This window comes from Rhopalosiphum padi, chromosome 1, assembly GCF_020882245.1.
Source record: "Rhopalosiphum padi isolate XX-2018 chromosome 1, ASM2088224v1, whole genome shotgun sequence".
NCBI classification, from domain to species: domain Eukaryota; kingdom Metazoa; phylum Arthropoda; class Insecta; order Hemiptera; family Aphididae; genus Rhopalosiphum; species Rhopalosiphum padi.
Window position 1 is genome coordinate 42,061,350 of NC_083597.1, and position 22,005 is coordinate 42,083,354.

The window sequence follows — 22,005 nt, forward strand, 5'->3', positions numbered from 1 at the left end:
ATTACGACCGAGTTCAGATTTGTTAGCGCGACGGGCACTGAACGTTATCAGACTATCAGAGGTTTCTTCTGTATTTTCGTCTGTTCGACTGATAACAAATGAACTGCCGCCCATCGCCGGACGATAAACAAAATAGGTATAATGTTTGTTTATCAAAATATTATATTTTTTTTCAAGATTTTTTCGTATTAAAAATTAGTTTTTAATTTTTTTTTTTTCGTTTCCTTCGATGGTAATTCGGTCGTCTCTATAAATTTGTCATCGATTTATGTCAACTATTGCTACTCCGTCCACGTCATCTAGGTAAGTGCAAAAAGTGATTTTATATCGATACACTTCAATCTTATCGACGACCCTGTATTTCAGTTTATATGTGGTCGTTGTTATAAATTCCAATATTTTATATCACTTATAGAACACTCACATTTTACTTTACCGATTAAGCCTTATTATTTTCTAAAGACAAATTTGATAACATTAATAACTGAAGTATTGAAATATAATATAATTTTATGATGGTCAAAAGAAATATAATACAGAGAATAGACTTATATATTTTAGTTTGTCTGTCTCAATTGCAGTCAATTAAAAAATACTACCTACCTAATACCTTTGAAAAATTGAATATCTGCCTCACAATTTAATTGATAAAATATAGAAATTTAAGAAGTTTCATTTCTCATAAATCTAGAATGAAGAAATAGACACCTCTTAAATAAAATTAAAATAATCTTTAATTCGACATTTTAATATATTGTTTAATTATAAATACAACTTTGTCAAAATACATTTTAATCATAGGTACCTAACAACATCTCACTTTTTAATTTTATATTAAAATTTTCAATAAATTCTGTTTAAAGTTTATACTTAATACCAAATATCTTCAAATGCACAATTCAAAATGTATTAATGTTCTAAAAAAAATGTTCAATTTATAAGGTGTCTTTAATAGACTAAAATATGTTAGTTTAGCAAATTTTATAATAATATGAGGTTTCATCACTTTAGTTGGTCATTATCAAACAAAATTAAATTTCTCATCTTGGCTGTAGAAACAAAACTTAGATCTTAAGTAACAGATTTCATTTACAAAATAAATACATAACTAAAAACTAATAATATATACATTGATAATCTAATGATTAACTTTTAATTCTTAGGATGATGGACGGAGACAGTGATAAATATTTGTCAACTATATCTTATGAAAAAAAGATATTAGCCAAGGAAAATATAGAATTGATATCAGGGAAAGATGTCAAGGATTTTTTGGACAAAAATCTAATTTTCCGTAATATTTTTAAATGTTTACGCTGTGAACTAACTTTTGAGAATGAACACCAATCACATAATTGTATAGCGTTACCTTTAAACATCAATAAACAGAAGAAATTAAAACGAGTGTTCAAATGTTCACTATGTGATAAACACTATCTCTTTCCATCATTAGCTATGCTCCATTTGAAACGTCATCAAAAATGTTTTGAAAATAAAGTAAAGAACATATGTGATATTTGCAACGCCAAATTTGAAAGTACAAAAGAATTAAAAGACCACTTTGAAGTGAAACACAATATTATTCAATTTCAATGTAATATTTGTGATAAATTATTCAAACAAGCCAGGAATTTACAGTATCATATGATGAGTCACTCTGGAGACAAACCATATCAGTGTGAGTTGTGTGGACATAAATTTACTAGGGCCGATCATTTGGTTAGACATCGAAGAGACAACTGTGATCAAATGGAATTTGAATGTGACTTATGTGGCAAAATTTACAATACTAAAAGAGGTATTGTATAGTAAATCATTTTATTTATATTGGCTGGATAAAAGTTAATTTATTGATAATATCATGGTTATTATTTTCAGGTATAAGAACGCATTTGAAAGTGCACTATGATAGCCCAAAGCCTGGTACCATATGGGCGTTGTATACAGAATCTGGACAAAAATATTATGAATGCACATTATGTAGCAAAACATTTACTCAATTTTCTAGATTCAAAGAACACATACGAACACATACTGGTGAAAAACCTTTTGAATGTCAAATTTGTAATAAAAAGTTTACTTGCCATTATAAACTTAAAATGCATGGTGATGTGCATACAAATGATAGACCCTTCAAATGCAATTATTGTGAGCTTAGTTTTAAAAATCGAAGATACCTTAATAAACACATGCGAAAACATGATGGAATTAAGAAATATCAATGTAGAATTTGCAATAAAGAATTTCAATGGTACAATAGTCTGAAATATCATATGGTCTCACACTCTGGTGATAAACCGTATGTGTGTATTGAATGTAACAAGTCTTATTCACATCTAAGTACCTTAGTAGCTCACCAACGGACCCATAGTGGGGAAAAAAATTATGGATGCCATATTTGCAATAAAAAATTTAGTCATTCTAATACGTTAAAAAACCACATAATCACTCATAGTGAAGATAAACCATTCAAATGTCATCTATGTCCAGCTCAGGTAAAATTTGCACAATTTTAATAGGTAGCTAATAATAACAATTATTTAATATTTGATTATTACAGGTTGCTACATGTGCATCGTTGAAAACTCACTTGAATACGCATGGTGGAGATTTTCAATGTAGTTTCTGTGGCAGTACTTTTTTCCAATTATCCAATCTTAGATGTCACGAACGTAAAATACATGGCAAAACAGATTTCTATGACTGTGGAGAATGTGAAGAAAAATTCAGCTCAAAATTGCAAATGAAAGAGCATTTAAGACATGAACATAACATTCTATTCACAAAAACTGTTACTGTATATGATGTTGATTTTATACAAGGTTTCTATGATTGATCAAGTTGTATCAATTTAATAATTTGTTTTATAAATATAACAAATGTTTAAAAATATTGTTGATAGCCAATAATCATTGGTTTATTTTAAAAAAATTATATTATTTTATGTTATGTAGTTAAATTAGAAAATTTGTCATTATACCTTTTATCAAGGCTGGCTTAATGACAATGTAGTTGCATAGTCAGTGCCGGTGCTAGGGGAGGACAAATGGGACAAAATATGCCCAGGGCCTAGGGTTTTTAATTATCATCTTAATACTGTGAGACACATTGACATTTTACATAATTACAATTTAAAGCTCTGGTTATAACCATCCATATAGGTATAATTAAATTTGTTAAGATAACTAGCACACAAAATTCAAGATTCATCACCACAAATTTAAATTTCAAAATTTTAAAATTATCTATTTATAAATGAGAAGTGAACCATACACATTTCATCAATATTAAAACTAAATTAAATAATTATTTTTCTTAAAAACCATAAAATTATCAATAAAATGGCTATTTTTAAATTAGTCTGATTATATTAACAAGTATGCGACTAGAAAAAATTATTTTAAAATACTATTTAACTATCATTTATATTCACTTAAATATATAGTAACTACTTTCCAATTAAATTATATACCTACTTAATATTATAAATTATAATATAATTTTTATAATTCTATTTTATAATTATAATTTTAATTAAGTTTGCAAGTTCTATGAGTAAATACTAAATTTAAAAATTGGATAATGTATCTATTACATTTTCAATAATAACATTCCATTCAAGATGTAAAAACTTATTTGTAAGAGCTGAAATAATATCAACTAATTACAACCTCTAATAAATCTAATTATTTGCTGATAAATCATAAATTGCTAAATATCTTTAATACTTTCAATTTAAATAGATTGCAATAATTGAAGAAAAATGGTTACTGTCATAAATAAAGATAGTTTACATTAAAATTTAACATATAAATTATTATTTAAAAAAATAATACACTTAAGAGTTACTTGCAAGGTAATTTTAAATTGTTGCCTCCCCCCAAGCAACTTTTACACTTTTATCATTTGATATTACTTATGCACACTAGTATATCTATATACCACTATGGCTTTAAATGCATCATTAGCTTATTGTCTATCTTAATCCTATTAAAGTAAGAAATAATTTCATAAAATTTACAAAATTATATAAATTGTCATTTGTATATAATATAATATAAAAATGTATCTAATCTAAATTATGTTTAAATTTAAAACTTTATTTTATAATAAGAAAAAATAAGACCAGTATGAAAATTAGTTATACACGATGTTTATTTTGGTTACCTGCATAAATATTAAATGCAGCTATATTATTCTTTATAATTAATTCAAGCTTATTATTAGGTTAACTTGTAAAAACTGAATAGCACTAGCTGTGTCATTGTGAATTTTATAAATTCCTATAATTCATGATACAGGTATTAATAACAATAAGAAATAAATTATATGGATATAAAAGTAGATAAGTCTGAAAAAACAACAAACACATACTATGATAGTGTGATGTCACATAAACATTTATATGATTAGGTAGGTACCAGATTACATGACACGTGTGCCCACCTATACCTACTACCTACCTATATTTTAAGTGTTATACAAATAAGCAATAGATATATTTGTGATACTTCTAACTAGGTACCTATTTACTATATTTATAATATTTAATAATTTAATAGGTACTTAAACGTCTTAAACTTCTACGGACTAGAGAGTTATTTTAAATTCCGTGTAAAAATAGTAAAATGAATAATTGGCAATTGATATACTTATACTGATTTTTCTATGTTATAAACATGAAGTACCACAATATATTATTAATTATTGTACTATAACATTATGTACATAATTTAAAAAAATACGAAGTTAAATATTACAAACTAATTAGGTAATACTGATATTTTTGTCTTGAACGTATAGGTAATGTGCAAATTTAAAACATAGCTTTTTAATATTTACATATTTATAAAAAAAATTGTATACCTACCAAACAAATACCTAAAAAATAAAAATAACAGTAGGCAATAACAATTGTTAAAACAAATAATATATCTACAGCTGAGAAAATACCTATTTAAAAAAAACTATTTAAGAAATTCAATGGAGCAAAGTAGTGCATTAAATATTTCTATATCAAACATCGAAAAAAAAACAAGCTAATAACCTAGATATTAGCTAAATCATTAATCAGTTAGCTGAAGTCAAAGCAAGAAAAGTTAATTTACTTAACTTAATTAAATAATTATATATTTATATATTAGTTTATTAGCTTAATAACTATAAGAAAATTAATATTTATAAAAAGTTATATTCATAGTTATACCTAGTGGATATTTAATATACATAATTATCAATTAGTAATTACATAAATTAGGTTTGTTAAATTAAATAAAACTGCTCGATATACCTATGTTTACAAGGAAAAAATGATAATATTTATTATACTAGGTAGTAGGTACCTGGTACTTAATATAGTTACCTACTAATACTAATTAGTACCTAATTACTCTAACTATTAATAGATACTATATAAATACAATATAACATTGAGTATACTATAACATCTATTCGTCTATAACCATACAAACTTACTATTACTTACTATTTATTTAACCTGATTTTCTGAACAGAACAAAAATTTCAGAATTTAATAATATTTGTTAGATATATACATGTTATAACCCATTAACTTATAATAGTTTTTAAAAAAATTGTCAATTGGTAAATACTTTTATTTGGTTATTTTTTCACTAAAGATTTGTTTTTAATTGTTTTTCAATAATTTATGTAATATAAATTATAATTTAATTATTGTTAATTATTATAACTTAACCAGGTGGGTACCATGTTCATGTACCAATACACATTATTTCCATTATAATTGCTCTGGTATATAATAAAAATTGAGTAGCATGTTGATTTATCAGTAGGTAGGTAGTCCGTAGTTAATATTGACAGTATTTATTAAAAAAACAATAATTTACTGAAAATAATTAATTAAATAATTATAGTTTTTCAGATTTACCCTATTATCGGGGCTCCGCTCATATACGCAATCGATACAACCTACATGGCTACATGATATAGAGTATATATAATATATATATATATATGTGTGTGTGTGTGTATTTATAATTTAAACTAACTGATACCTGCTAATTATTATTATATATTTATATTATTAATTATTATTTTGTTGACAATTAATATGAAATCAAAATGTATATAGCTTACTAAAATAGTGGCTTGGTAAAGGCAGTAATCGAAAGGCGGTGGCGAAACGGCCTCCAATTTTTTTTAAAGGCGCTTAGTGGATAAGTAGGTATAGCCGTTTAGGTAATGGCCATTAGGCAATAATTTAGCATTAACTAAAGTATATTTTTAAATTTTAATAATTAAAAATATAATACTAAAAAGCAAAAAATGCTTTTAGTGATGGGTGACTGAAATATTAGACATAGAGTCCGCATTAGTACATGCAGCTAGCATTTTCAGATATACCATAGCCGTTATTGAGTCCAAAGCATCTTCATGCTACACGACCATTTTACAATAATTGTGTATTAACTTATGTTTTTATTTTAATGAACAACTATTTTTATTTCAACTGATGCAAATTGTCTTAGTATATTAATTTACTTTATTAAACAAATAAAATCGCTGGCGGAACTAACCAAACTCATGTTGTTTTTCTTCATTTTTGTAATTTTAATATATATAATATATAAATATATAATAATATAATATAGTCAACAGAACACTGCTGTCTACTACAGTATTAGAAAATATATGTACCTCCTACTACCATTCTAGATTTAGATATATTGCTTATGATGTAATAAGTAATACATAATCAAATCCTTATAAGATTTAACACGCTACAAACATATAACATCGACACATCGTATATAGATGATAGGTCCATATAACGTGTGATTTTAAAAGAATGCTATTCAATAATATTTTAGTCTAATACTTAATATAATAATATGCACAGTGTACATATTATATTACATAAAAAATATATGCATTACATAGTTACAATAATACATAAGCCTTACTGTTCATATTATAAGTATTAAATATAATATAGATAGATAAAGCCATAAAGGTAAAAATATACTGTATTATATATTTATTAAACAGTACCTATGTGGCTATTTACGGTTTACCTATATAGGTACACATATCTACGATATATACCTCAATGTGTCGATGACAATACGCGCAGTTACATAAATTGAGTAGTGCAAATTTATATTTTTGCTCAATCAGAAAATCATAAAACATTTTATAATTTCTATTTTCAAAAGACTATGACTTTATATTTGATTATTAAACAAATATGATAAGTATACACTGTATAGATACAGTTGTAATTGCCGTACAAATTTCGTTTTTAATATTTGTATACTAATTATACTACGTATAACTACGTAAACCATTTTCCAGCAATACCTTTGTCCTATACGCATGAATTGAAGATAGAGTTAAGCATTTTTAATAAAATGTTTAATCAAAAATGTGGTAACACTTCAGTATTTGGAAAATTAGAAGTAAGAATAGAATATATAAGACAAAAACATTTTCGATTAATGACAGAAACAATAACAATTTTTTAATCATACCAACACCAACACAGCAATGAGCAAGTTATTGTGAATGATAATTTCCCTGCTTACAGCAACAAACATACTTTGGAACGACGCAAAAACCACTAAGTTGTTTAGCTACTTTACAACTTGAAAAAAGTAATAGCATTCATTTCGACCGAGTAATCGATGAATTAAATTCAATATGTTTTTATAGAAAACGTCAATTAGGTTTAAAATAAAAAAATGTAAATTGCTTCTTTTTAATGTTATAATAATAAAGTTTTTACTATTGAAATAAGTCAATACTTATTTATTAATTGTACTTATAAAAGAAAAAATTGGCAAAGGAAAATAAATTTTTCGTTAGGCGGGGATTTACAAAAAAAGTTGGTGTATTGATTGCCGATGGTTTAGAAATTAAAATATTAATTCTCATCTGCACCATCGGAAATTGAAGATAATTTACGCCACTGTTTACCTGTAGATATGGGCGATATGGCTGTATATACATATACTGAATTATATTTTTAATAAAAATTATATAATTATGAAATATGTTCTTTCTTCCCTTTAGTACTCATCCTTCGTACCTCTTTCAGAGGGTCGTAATAGTGATTTAGGCCCAACTTTTGATTTTCGAATGTCATCATTACCGATATTAATTACTCAATTATAAATAAATGGGAAGTTTAAATTGTATATAATATTGTTTAAACAATTTATAGTGACATAAACCAATTCAATGAGTTATTCACACGACTGAATGGTTGAATATTAAAATATTATGTTATAATATCATTAATATAATAATATCTCATATAATATTCGTTTTGTATTATGACGTGCCGTATTTGAACAGCAAATCGTGTTGCAAATTGAATGAACGACAGTCTCGCCATCATATTGTGAATACTGAATTCAATTGAAAACGAACGCACTATATAGTATTATCACATCACAGTCAATAGACGTAATTGGTTGTATGAAAACTATCGCCGTCAGTATATTATAATGTGTCTGTACTGCAGTATACCGCTGCACCAGCCGCGATATACGTTCAGAATGTGCGGTACACAGCCATACAGAGTAATATATTGCACTGCAGATACAGGGGTTACTAAATAGCGATCCGTGAGCTTTGGACAAAGTTTATATGACCCGCAGATAAAACATTTATTTTTTTAATATTATTTTTGAATTTTGATGGTTATAATTAAATGAGATTTTCATTGATTTTTATTTGATTTCTTTTTCTTTACATACTTTCTTTGGGTATACACGTTTAGTTCAATACAGCATTTTAATGGTCACAGACAACTTTTAAAATTAATAACGTGACCCTCTAAAAATATTAATTGGACTAATTATTGGAGATCCCTATATATCGCTGAACGTTGCTCCTCGAGACTTGGCAATTGAAAAAATAATAAAACATTTCTTAATCATTTTCAGATATAGATATTTAAGTAAATATTTAAAAAGTATATTTATTTATTTTTATTAAATGGATATCATTATATCAAAGATCAAACATATATATTATATAATTCTTAAATAATCAATATTTCCGCTTATTATATTATACCTACTGAAAAAAACATCATTGCGTTCAAGATATACAGTAAAAGTATGAGAAACCATTAAAACGTATGGTTTCTGTCGTTTCTGATTAGAGTTAAGAAAACTAGAAATATTTTAGGTACTAGGTATATAAACGCAACAAAAATCATGAAAAATGAAAATAATTTATAGAATTTGTGTAATGATATCTAACCTAACTAAAAATTAAAATGTATATAATAATGATTTTCAAAAAGAAAAACGTAAACAAATGCAATACAGCTGATATATGTACCTACGTCTATCGAATACCGATCTATTTGTATTTTTTACCGAATAATTTATTGGAACATACAACTATGCAAGCCAGTGGGTACACATACGTTTTAAGTATACATGTATAACTATAATCACGTATTTATGCGTTAAAATAATCTACAAAACTATCGGTGGATTCGACTCGATTCCCTTATATTAATATTTGTTGAATAATAATTGACTACTTATTATAATATTGATATTATTATGATCGTATGGTTGACGAATTAATTCCTGGTCGAAATCGTCGTTTAGAAATTATAGGCATATTGTTTATAAAATACATACCTACTATATTATAGAGAATGCTGTACAGATTACAGACAATATGAAATCATATATTATATACATATTAAAATAAGTTAATATAGTAATATACTTTGGCAATAGTAGCTTGTAGTGATTAGTGTTAGTACTCAAGTATTATTTTTGGAACTGATATTAAATATTTTAAATTTAAATTTACTTTATATTAATATTTACGCCGACTCATAACTTTAATAATAATATCAACAGAAACTGCACATTTATAAATACCCAATTAAAATGGACTAAGAAATGGATAAAAATACGAAAAAAATCAAAAAAAACCTTCCTAAAATTAAAGTTAGTCCGCGAAGAAGCTGAAATACATTACCGACTAACCGAGTATTAACGCTTCCACAATCGTCTTATCATCACCAACAATTAATACAAAATTTACATGTGACGTCTTAATAAAAAATGGTAGACATCCATAGACATAAATAGTTTAAACTGTTTAGATAATAGTTTTAACTACGTTTTAGGCACGCGCTGACGTTTTGTTAACATTGCCGCATTAGGTATAGGCTAAATAGTTGGGTTTCAAAAATAACCTAATACTATTATTTTCTCATGAATTAAAAACATTTTTGAATTTTTAATGAATTAATCCTTGAATAATAATATCGCCGGTGTGTTTAGATTATTATGTGTTGTATATATACATACTGTGCACGTATATATAGGTACACGTTTGGGAGAGCGGTTACTGTTGAATACGATTTCCATATCCTGCAGGTCGTTATAAAACAATAAAACATTTTCCCCACACATATTATGATATGTTAATCAGTCTAAATTCAATCTGCTTGCTTTACAATAACTTTATACAGGTCGAAACTACAAATATATACAACATATTATATACACAGAAATTAATCGAAAGAGAGGGGTTTCAAATATTTAAAATGTAATAAAACTACATTATTAATATGGGCCCTGTACATTAATTTTTTTAATTCTATATATTTCATTAACAAGTACCTTATACCCAAATTATAGTACCTAATTAAAATTTATGTGTTTGCAGAATATTTGTACCCATCTACTTAAAGTAGGTATACCATAGTGACATAGTCTTATTCTTCTAGAATCTAGAGTCTTGAATAATTTCATATTAAGAACTTCATTGATTAATAATTATATTATTTCACAATTAATATTTCGAAATTCTATACTATTCAATTGGGTTTCTTATTACTATTGAATTTTTGAGGTATGTAAGCCTTATTTTTAAAGTTGAAAATTACCTTCACTTTTCGCTAGCCGAGGTCACGAGAAGACCGTGTTTCATACTAGCTAATATTTGATATAGTAGAAGTAATTTATATTTTTATAAGTGGTTGCAAAAATATAATTATATATTAGAAAAGTTTTCAGTAACTATCTTATATACCTATATTAGTTTTTCAGCTCCCACAATTCACAAATCTTGACCAAGTGAAACATCTTTTTTTCGATAATATAATATAGGTACACATAATATACATGAAAAAAAGATTCGAAAATGTTTTAGTCTACAAATAGCCCAGTCGAAATACTTGGAAAACTATACCAAGTGTACAAAAAATGAACATTTGGTGACATTTTAAATTATCTATACCGTTCTTCGTTTTTGTATTATATTAATAAAATAAGAAAATCGATTTTGACAATAACTGGTTTTTCGATAAGATTCCTGTTTTTTCTTATTTTTTTCTGTGTATCACAATTCACAATTATAAAATTAAAATATAATAAAAACTAACGTATGTACTAACATGGATAATATTCTTACCTTTAAAGCAGCTCAACTCGCTTTAATACTTAACAGCTGTAACATCACACAATTGGTTTATTTGGTCATTTAACACTAATTTATAGTGTGGTACGTTCGTTATGTGAAGATAACATATTATGCGAGTATATTGCGTTCTCTTTGCAATGTAGAACGTAGGTAAAGGACATAATATAGGTATAATTTCAGTGAACGCAGTATACCGACGAATAATATAGCAAAGAAGTACTCAAAAGATAAACTGTACATATCTTATATAAGTATAGATACCAAACCTAACTATACTCGTATATGTATACTGGGTGATTCTTTAATCGATCAACACTCATTATTTCAAAATCTATTAACGGTTTTTAAAATATTTTTTTATATAATTTCTAGTCGAAATAAAACAACATTTTAAATTTCGTAATCTGTAGCAGAATATTTCGATGCATTAAAATCGAAATTCTAACGAATAATAAATTAATGTATGAATTATATGTACCTATTTAAAGTTTAGATGAGCAAAGTGGAGATCTATAGGCACGAGAATACCCGACGAAATGTTTGTCTACTACTTCGCTCACTTTAAATATTTATAACTCATATTAAGCTACTTGTCAGACTTTTGATTTTTTTTTAAATATATTAAACAATTAAACTATATAAAATTTATAAAGTACTCCAAAAAATATTCTATTTCAGAATATAAAATTAAAAATACAGGTGTTGTCGTTAAAAAAGTTAAAATAACTTAAAAAAATTACGATAAAAAATAGTAAAAACATGTTTTATTTCGACTGTTAATTATGTAAAAAAATATTTTCAAAACAGTTAATAAATTTTTGAATAAAGTTCGATAGACGATAAAAGAATCACTCTATATATATCACTCTATATACATTTCATAGATGGTTAAACGTCAATGGTCAGTGCTTAATATTTCTTCGTTCTGAGCCAGAGACAGTGCTTTGTAACAATTTATCAAATTTCACATCAGAAAATATTAAAATATGATAATTAATTACAGTATGATTGCCAGTACCGCATCTATTAACTCAATAGGACCCGTGTGTAAAATTTATTCGGAGGTCCAAATTAATATTATTATATTTTACTTGATTTTTGTATGGCCACAGCAATTAATCAATAGTCTTTAAAATTTTAACTTGTATGGAATCATTTTTGATCTTATATACGTACATCACACTAATTAAACAAGCAGTTAACCTTATTATTAAATATTTAAATAGGTATATTTACAATGGGATATTTTGTGATCAGAAGTTATAATTCTAGTGTAATTTATATAGATGCTCAACGATAATACCAGAAATAATAATAAAACTACTCAATAGTCAACCTCTACGACCATTGTATATCATTATGAAACAATTCAATGGTGTATGTCAGGGATAGCGAACCTATGACACGTGCACAATCTTTAAGTGACACCCGCAACTGTTAAAAAAAAAATTTTTAAATTTAAAAAAAAAAATGAAAAATTTATATATTTTAATTATTTGAAAAAGCAATTGATAAATTCAAAGGTTTTTGAAGATTATCAGCTTAATACGAAATCAATAATTATAAAATATGTAAAAATATTAGGAAATTCATCCGAATTGTTTTCAAGCAGGTTTTCTCAATTTCGACATCTAGAAACAACTTTAGATTTTTAATAAATCCTTATATAATTAAATTTTACGAACTTAAACTTATAGTATTTTTGAGTGGCTAAATATTGAAAATTTAGAAATGGAGGTAATGAAGTAATATTTGGAGAAATAAATTTATTAATTTGAATAATGAGCTTGATAATCATTGTGAAAATTTGATTCTTATTGAGTGGAAGTCTTCCAAATTAATTTACTTCAATAAAGAAACTAGCAATTTCTTTATTGGCAATGTTTGGATTTCCTTATATGTGCGAGCAGCTATTTTCTTCAATTAATTCAATTAAGTCAACTATAAGGAATAGTCTTGGAACAGATTGAAGTACAGCATTTGTGCTCAACTTAATTCAACTAAATACAGTCCGAGGATTGATTCATTAGCCAATACAATTCAGCAACAAATTTCTCATTATAAATGCATGTATATAACATTTATATTTTAATAATGTTATATTTGACTTGTTTTCATCATTCAAGCCATAGATGTAGGAAAGTTTAAAAAAAGGGTTTTCAAATTAGTTGACACACAAATAAAATAAAATAAAACTAAAATTTTGATTTAATACGTGGGTACGGAAAGGTTCGCCATCCCTGGTGTAGGTATGCGCTATGCGGTATCGCACATAGGAAATAAACTAAAACCTACGACTAATAGATACCTACATATAATTTTAAATTTGCACTCAATAAACATATTTAAATCTTAAGGAATTAATTCGTGTAATTGAATAGGGAAAATTTGAAATAAAATTGTTATTAATGAAACAGAACTAGACGAATGTTTAACATACCAACATTGTACATAAATATCAATTGGCGTTTTCATTACTTATCTGTTCGACTGTTTATAAATTAGCTAATATTGGTGATTATTATAGCCTATAGGCTACTAATACATAGTTTGTACTCGTCTACGAGTCAAATAAATCGTCTGTGGACTGTGGATTATTATGAATTAATTTATAATGAAGTACCTTAGCTATTACACTGTACTCGAAATCAACACCATCAGCGCTAGAACACTACAATGAAACCAATAAAAAACGTGGGGGAACTTATAAAACGAAACAAAACCACATTACACATGCTATCTCAGTAGTATCGAATTCGGTGCGACAATATTATGTAAAAATAAATTACTTTATACTTTTAAATTATTTAAATGTATAGTAGGTAATACCTAGGTTATAGACCAATCTTAACGATTTTTTACCGTTTAATAATTCTAGGTGAGTAGAATCTATACATAGTATAAATTCAATCTTAAATTATAAACATCTAAACCTAAATCATTTAATTCTAGAAAAATAAAATAATTTTTCAAAAATGTCAAGAATAATAAGAGTAGTGAAGGAAACTTTTAGAAAATATCCAATGATAGCTAATTCAACAGTCTATGGTACAATGTGTGTCGGAGCGGAATTTTCACAGCAAATATTGACTAAACGTATATTGGTAAAGTACTAAATCAACGTCATTGTATTAAATATTTTACTAAAATTAAACATTTAACATTTTCATAGAATAAAACTGAACCACAAGAACCGATTGACATAGATGTATTAGGACGATATGCCATAGTGGGCACTTTAATTAGTCCAAACATTTTATACTTTTGGTAATATAACACATTTTTCAAAACCATTTTAGTTAATAGTTTATATATTTTTTAATTAATAAAACAATATGTTTTTTTTTAGGTATAAATGGTTGGACAAAGCATTTGTGGGTACTGCACCAAAAATTATTGTCAAAAAATTATTAATCGATCAATTTATCATGACCCCACCATTTTACGTAGTTTTCTTCGTTAGTAAGTTAAATTTGTAATATAAATATAAGTCTATTATCTAATTACTCTTTGTATTTTATTGTTTATAGCTATGAGTCTTCTTGAGGGGAAAAAAGATCTTTTTGAAGAATGCAGACAGAAGTTCATTCCTACATTCAAAACTAGTTGTGTGTTTTGGTTGCCAGCACAAGCTATTAATTTCATGTTGGTGCCGCCAGCTGCTCGTGTAATTTATGTCGGAATGTGTTCATTTATATGGATAAATATGTTGTGCTGGATCAAAAGAAATGATTACAATGCCATTAAACAAGAATAGTTAATTAAAATGCACAAACGTTGGTATCAAATATTAATCACTTTCAGTACCTACATTATATGTTCATATTATTAGTCTTTTAACTGTTATAATTTAAGACTGTTTTTATCGATAAAAACAATAGAAATACAATTAATAAAATGAGCTTTAAGAAAATTATTTATTTTTTTTTTCGCATTATATTTTATAGGAACAAGATAAAAAGAATATAAAGGGAAATACAATTTATACACAAAGCTGCTTAATCTTAGTTTTATTTGAAATAAACTTAATTAAACTTAAGCAGCTTTGCATATAAATTTGTGATTTTTGTATGGTTGATCTATCCTTTTCATCTTGTTGAATTGCTTTGACTAGATTTGATGCTGATTCTTCATCTAATACAACTAATGACATCATTGCAAAATCAAGTTGCATATATCTAAGTATATTGGTTAAGGAAAGTAATTTTTCTGTAACTTGATTATAAAATGCATGACTTTATAAAAAATTTATTTATTTCAGTGTTCACTACTAAAACAAGAAAAACGTCCAAAAATATAAATATTTATTGTATAAATGTATTCTATATTTATGCAAATTTAAGTTAAAATCATAATATATGATTATACATAGCAGAGGTGGCCAAACCTTGGCCAGCGAATTTATGTATATATTATATAAATATAATTATAACCTATATATTTAAATTTTGGCTCTTCTATATTTATTTATATATTTGGTGGCTCGCGAGTCTCTTCTCGCTGGCCACCCCTGATATATAGTTATTTAATCTGTGGAGTATTATAAATATATGAAATAAAAAAAATAATTCAAAGGTAGCTTATTTCTTAAATATTAATAACATGTAAATGTAATAACTTATTACTAATAAGTAATAACAGTATCTACTGTATCTATGTAGTATCTAATACATAAGTAAATTCAATTAAATATTCATGTAGAATCTAAAAAATCACTGACATATTAAATATATAATAAAATAATCTAAAGAAAAAAAAAACTAAAATTTGATCTGTTAAGTCAAAATAATAGTACCGGTGACAGGGATACTTTTGTTGTAATGTCATGGATTTACCAGTAATACTGAAATAAAAAAAAATATATATAATAATATACCTATTATTCTAACTTACTTTTATATTAAATTGATTGACATTCATGATACATTTGTTACTGTTATACTTAAACGTTTATAACCAAATTAATACTAAGATAAAATTGAAGATATAAAAAACTAACCGAAATAACAAAATTTATTTAGTTACTATTTTGTCAAAATTATCAATAATGACAAATCATAATAATCAATAGAAGGGATGTACCACATAAAATGAACATGAGTTTACAAATAAAAAAGTGAATCATAGAAATAATAATAATATCTAAATTCATTAATAATTATACTAGTTATTATAAAAATAAATATACATTTAATGTATTAATGTGTATATATACTGTTATTCAATATTATTTTCAAGTAGATAGCATATAAAACTACAATTGAAACTTGTAAACATTTAAATAAGTTAGGAAATATATTTTTCTTTAAACCATCACAACATATTTCAATTTTCAGTTCCTGGTTGTATAATACTTTTTTGACTATAGTTATATCCATTGATACTGATTTATATAAAAAAAAAAAAAACAAATATTATAATTTAGTGGTATCAAATTATATTATAATGCATGAAATGTTAAATTAACCAGAAATATATTTTAAATATTAATTGCTCTAGATATAGATAATCAAATACTTAAGACATTTATATTCCGTTAACTTAAATTAATATTTAATCTGTTCTAAATTTGATTAAGATTTTGTTTTTTTAAATGTTGTTATAACAATAAGAATTTAAAATGTGTAACACAAAATATTTTTACTTTAGGATTTAGGTATCTATAGATAAATTAAATCCTATATGTTATAAAGGTGTCCAGATTAAAACTACATTATGATTAAATTATAAAATCAATTGGTTTTTATTAATTATTATGATAGTATCAATAATAATTGTTATTATTTGAAAATGTTTTTTATTACATTAGGGGAAATCCTAATATTATTAAAATTTGAAGGTAAAAAGTTCTATTTGTAGACGTAGAGAAATTTGAAGGCTCAAAAATATACTTGGTTAGAATTTATCACAATGTCTACTCTCATTGAATGACAGTCAAAGATTATTTATATAATTACATATTGTATACTTTTATTCTTAACTAGAAACAAATAATTAAAATACTGTGAAACTTCCATATTATGAACTTTAATTTTATGAAATGTACTTGGAAATTATAACCTACCTTTTAAATTATCATTTAAGAGGACTTTATACCCGTGTGTATTGTCTTTATCTTACTAACATACATCATAGCAAGTTTGCGTTCAGTAGAATACATTTTATGTTGTTAGCTTTAATATTGAAGTTAATTTACTTATTCTAAAACTTAAAGGTAAAAATATTATCTATGGCATCGCATATTATGATTTTATTAATACTATAATTTTAAAGTGAGTTATGAGCATTTTAAAGTATATCATAATATAGATGCCATAGGCCCATAGATAATATTTTTACCTTTTAAGTTTAATAAAAGGTAAATTGACTCCAATATTAAAGCTAACAATATAAAATGTATTCTACTGAACAAAAATTTACTATAATGTATGTTAGTAAGACAGATACAACACAAGTGTGTATAATATTATCCTCTAAAGATAAAATTTATTTTCATATAACAAATTTGATGTTTTTATATAACAAACATGATACCGATGTTACTAACAGTTTAAATACATATTGAAGTTCCAAGTGTACAACACAAATGGGAAAATTCAATGTGACTATGTTGTATATTATTAGAATTAATGAAGATATTGATGATTATAAATAATTGTATTTATTAATATTAATATTATTAAATTTAGTTTAAGTAAAATACACTTACAATAATAACCACTTTAATAAGAATTATTGTGATATTTCATAATAAGGATTTTCCACTGTAATTATTAAAAAAATTTAAGCAAAGTGTTTTGTCAGACTCGAGATAAGATTTTAGCAACATCAAGTATTTGTAACTAGATGATAAATAGTATCCAGCAGTTGCACTTTCTTCTGTGATTATATACTAAATAACTAAGTAGAAAAGGATACAAACAATGAAGACATGTCCAACAGTCTTCTATCCACATGACATGTTCACGGACTGAATGCTTAAGCTCATTATGTTCTTCAAATGATATTTGCTCAAGTTTATTGTTAATTTTATTCAATTTAATTTTGAGACATTCATTTATGTTAAACATGCGTCCACTAATAAAAAATACAATTTCAATACAAACTTGATTATTTTCTTTTATACAATAATACATCTATTATGAATATACTTACATAAGTAAACGCAATACAGAAAGTTGGTCATTTCCAAGCCCTTCAAGTTTTTTTGCCACTTTATTTCTAATATCAGGGAATTCTTCTAAAAAATCTGAATCCAAAGGAGCCCTGAAATAATGAATACGGTATTATTTTTTTAACATATTCAGTTTTTTAATTTAAGAATAGTATTTTATATTCTATGGTAAGGGTAAGAAATGAGCAATTTTAATGTAGGGTATTTAACATGTCGTCGTTAACGAGGGATGCATTTTGCACATCCGCTGAACAGATAAAAATCAATTATCAAAGCTTCAATTGCCATCAAATATTAAACTTTCATGATTAATTTATGTATTAAACAGACATGACAAAAAACTATTTTAGGTATCAATAAATTTAGTAACATTACTTACTAAAATGTACTATTTTACTGTTTAAGAATATTTATTTATTTTTAATAAACTTGGACATAGATAAAAAGTATAGTACTAAGTGTTTTTAAATACAACTTTTATACATAAATATCCATTTATGAAATTCTTAATAATACACATTTTTGAATTGTTACAGAGAATTCTTAAACGTATTTTATTTTATTTTTTTTATGTTTACCAATTATTATTAATATTATTCATTTCAATTTATAATTGAATGTTTGGTTTGTATTTAATGCAGTTAATTTTTTTAATTATTTACTTGATATTATATTACTATTATTGCATATTATATGAAGTACCTAATTGATGAGTAAATTATCAATGTAAGTACCTATCTGGCTATCTAATGTCATATCATTAAATTTAAACAAATACAAATCTATACAAAATTGAATAAGTTATTTTAACTTTAACAATATTTCTTCAAATTCAAATATCAACCCATAATGATTCTTTATTACCTCCAAGCCACGTTAATTTTTTCAACAATGCCTGCATACAACTGTGAGCTTCGATCCCATGTTTCTACTGCTTCTGAGAGGTTAGACAACACGTTTCTAGACACAAATTCGATGCATTCCAAAATATCATTTAAAAGTTCGTACATGATGTATTATTGGAAGTAAAAATAAAATATGGATAATATTATGGTATTTATTCACCGAGACAAACATGAGTCGCTCTAGCAGAGTCCGGTGTCCAGTGTCCACTGAGACAAGTTTATGTCATTATCGCGGTCTTTTCGTAGTGATAACAAAGGTAGCGATAAGCCGAAACATGATAAACTGATAAGACATTGGTCGGCTATCAGCTTGCTTACAGATTACTATTTTTCACTATTGTACATAAATGTTTGTATTATGGTAATATTGGTAATGGTCTTAATGTCTTATGGATATACAGTAATGTAGTATATAGTATAATATGCTTGTGTAAAAATGTTTTTAAGGTGAAATATGAAATAAACAAAACTTTTTAAATAGTTGTAAAAATGTATAAAAAATACTTGGGTCACCCGTGACCAGCCTTGTCTCTTTATGTAAGATTATAGCCTTGCCTGTCAAAGGTTAATGATTATTATGAACTACGAACTAAATTCTACCAGAATAACGACTAACGAGACTGGTAATTCAACTTTTTAGTCATTACTTCGTTAATAACTACTTTATACACTTTACGGTAGTTACAGTATACCTATATATATTATGTATTATTCATTTGTTATGCTTTAAAAGTTTAAACGAGTTATCTAAGTGCCTATCTAAGTCATAAAAAAATATCCATAGTAGACTTAAAACAATCCGCTATTGGCGTTATATTACTAATATTTACTATTATACTACTTTTTAATAGAGTGTGGATTTATTTTAAATTTCATGATTTTGTTATATTCTGGTTGATTATAAGACATGCTTTTATGGTATTGATATTGAAAATATGAAACACTTTTAGTGAATATTTCCATAGATTGATTAAATATTAAAATAAATCATCGGTTCCCAACCCATGGGCCAACGGGCAGCGTGAAACTAGGCCGTAGACCATATAATTTTAACATTAGTAGGTACATTAATAACGTTTATATTTAGTCGAGTATCTTGTTTTGAAATAATAGGTGAAATTTTGGCAGAGTAAATACTCAATATCTGATAATGGCATTCGAGTAAAATTTTCAAACTCGCCCGAAGGTTCATATAATAATTCTACTAATACATTTTTCATGCTTTGCCTGAAAGAAAAATATTGTGAGAAAATAAAATGTAGTACAAAATATAATTCTCTCCACCATTTTTATTCTTAAGGTCAATACTTAATATCAATCTAACTTACTTTGTTCTGTTTCTGTGTATTGTTGCTATCCACCATCTCCACTTATTGGGTTGTTTAATTTTTTTTGAGTGGCTTAAATAAAGAAAATTATAATAACTGTATGCACACAATGCAGCCGCAGCTGTTATTTCAACCATGTCCATTTTATACGACCGCTAGAAAAACTATAAGTGAAGCACGAGTCACGAGACAGCTAGAGGCTAGTGACTAGACTACACGAGAGTGTTGAGTGTACATTCGTGTCTGCTTCGCTTCGCGTTAACTCGACGAGGCGACCTCGCGAGTATGGAGCTAGCATAAAATAATGTTATTATATACTTTATAATATTATATATATTATACATTTATACGTATATCGTATACATATAGGTGTACTTTTAGTCATTAGTGGGCTTCAAAGATTTTTTTACAAAATTGGTGTGGTCCGTACAACTAAAAAAGTTAGAGCGGGCACAATCGTGTTACACCCTTATCTTTCATGACCCCTATCATTTTAATTTGATAGAAAGTTTATTGTAATAATGCCAATACAAATGTCCATTGTGTTTATAATATACAAATATTATACTTTAATAAAAATAATTTATATAATAATATCAAAAAAAGGTACTGTTTTTATATTTTTAATTTTAGTATTATATAACGGCTGTTTTGAAATAACGTACATTTCCCTGCCCCTCCACATTCATAATATTGTAATTTCTTATGCAAATAATTAGCTTATACAAAGCTCGTGATTCGCACAATTATTTTGCATCTTTTAGATTCTGCATAAGGAGAAACACTTCTCCAGCCCCGCCAAACATAAATACGTATAAGAATTTATTTATATGCTAATACGTATTTAGCACTGATTATCACAAATTTGGATGACCAAACTTGAGATTCAAACGCCACTCTCTCATCTTTAAGGACTTATTCAATAATATTAATAAATTATGTATATTAAATTTTTTAGTAAAAATGTAGGTATTTTTTATGAATTTCGAAATTAATTACTGTCAACAACGTCAACATAAAAAAAAAAAATTATTTGAAATAAATTAATATATTTAGGTATTATAATAATTATACATTTATACGGATTACCTGGATATGTCCAACAGTTAGGTACAGATAGGTAAATTGGTAAATTGTAATGATATTTTTCTAT

At 25.8% G+C, this 22,005-nt stretch overlaps 3 protein-coding genes across 3 annotated transcripts; 2 read left to right on the forward strand and 1 right to left on the reverse strand.

Annotated features, from left to right (window-relative positions):
- The first annotated feature begins 114 nt into the window (after positions 1 to 114).
- LOC132926423 (zinc finger protein ZFP2-like) lies at positions 115 to 2,959 on the forward strand. The gene is made up of 4 exons (XM_060990812.1): positions 115 to 303; positions 1,164 to 1,798; positions 1,879 to 2,495; positions 2,561 to 2,959. The coding sequence occupies exons 1-4, from the start codon at positions 269 to 271 to the stop codon at positions 2,834 to 2,836; spliced, it is 1,563 nt and encodes a 520-aa protein (XP_060846795.1). The 5' UTR covers positions 115 to 268; the 3' UTR covers positions 2,837 to 2,959.
- An 11,204-nt stretch (positions 2,960 to 14,163) lies between these two features.
- Positions 14,164 to 15,361, forward strand: LOC132917537 (mpv17-like protein). The gene is made up of 5 exons (XM_060978318.1): positions 14,164 to 14,323; positions 14,398 to 14,549; positions 14,618 to 14,712; positions 14,795 to 14,907; positions 14,976 to 15,361. Exons 2-5 carry the CDS (start codon positions 14,421 to 14,423, stop codon positions 15,200 to 15,202), a joined length of 564 nt encoding a protein of 187 aa, XP_060834301.1. The 5' UTR covers positions 14,164 to 14,323; positions 14,398 to 14,420; the 3' UTR covers positions 15,203 to 15,361.
- On the reverse strand, positions 15,344 to 19,774 carry LOC132917535 (uncharacterized). The gene is made up of 4 exons (XM_060978317.1): positions 19,484 to 19,774; positions 18,601 to 18,711; positions 18,364 to 18,522; positions 15,344 to 15,623 (listed from the first exon to the last, which is right to left on the reverse strand). Exons 1-4 carry the CDS (start codon positions 19,627 to 19,629, stop codon positions 15,428 to 15,430), a joined length of 612 nt encoding a protein of 203 aa, XP_060834300.1. The 5' UTR covers positions 19,630 to 19,774; the 3' UTR covers positions 15,344 to 15,427.
- Positions 19,775 to 22,005: the final 2,231 nt, after the last annotated feature.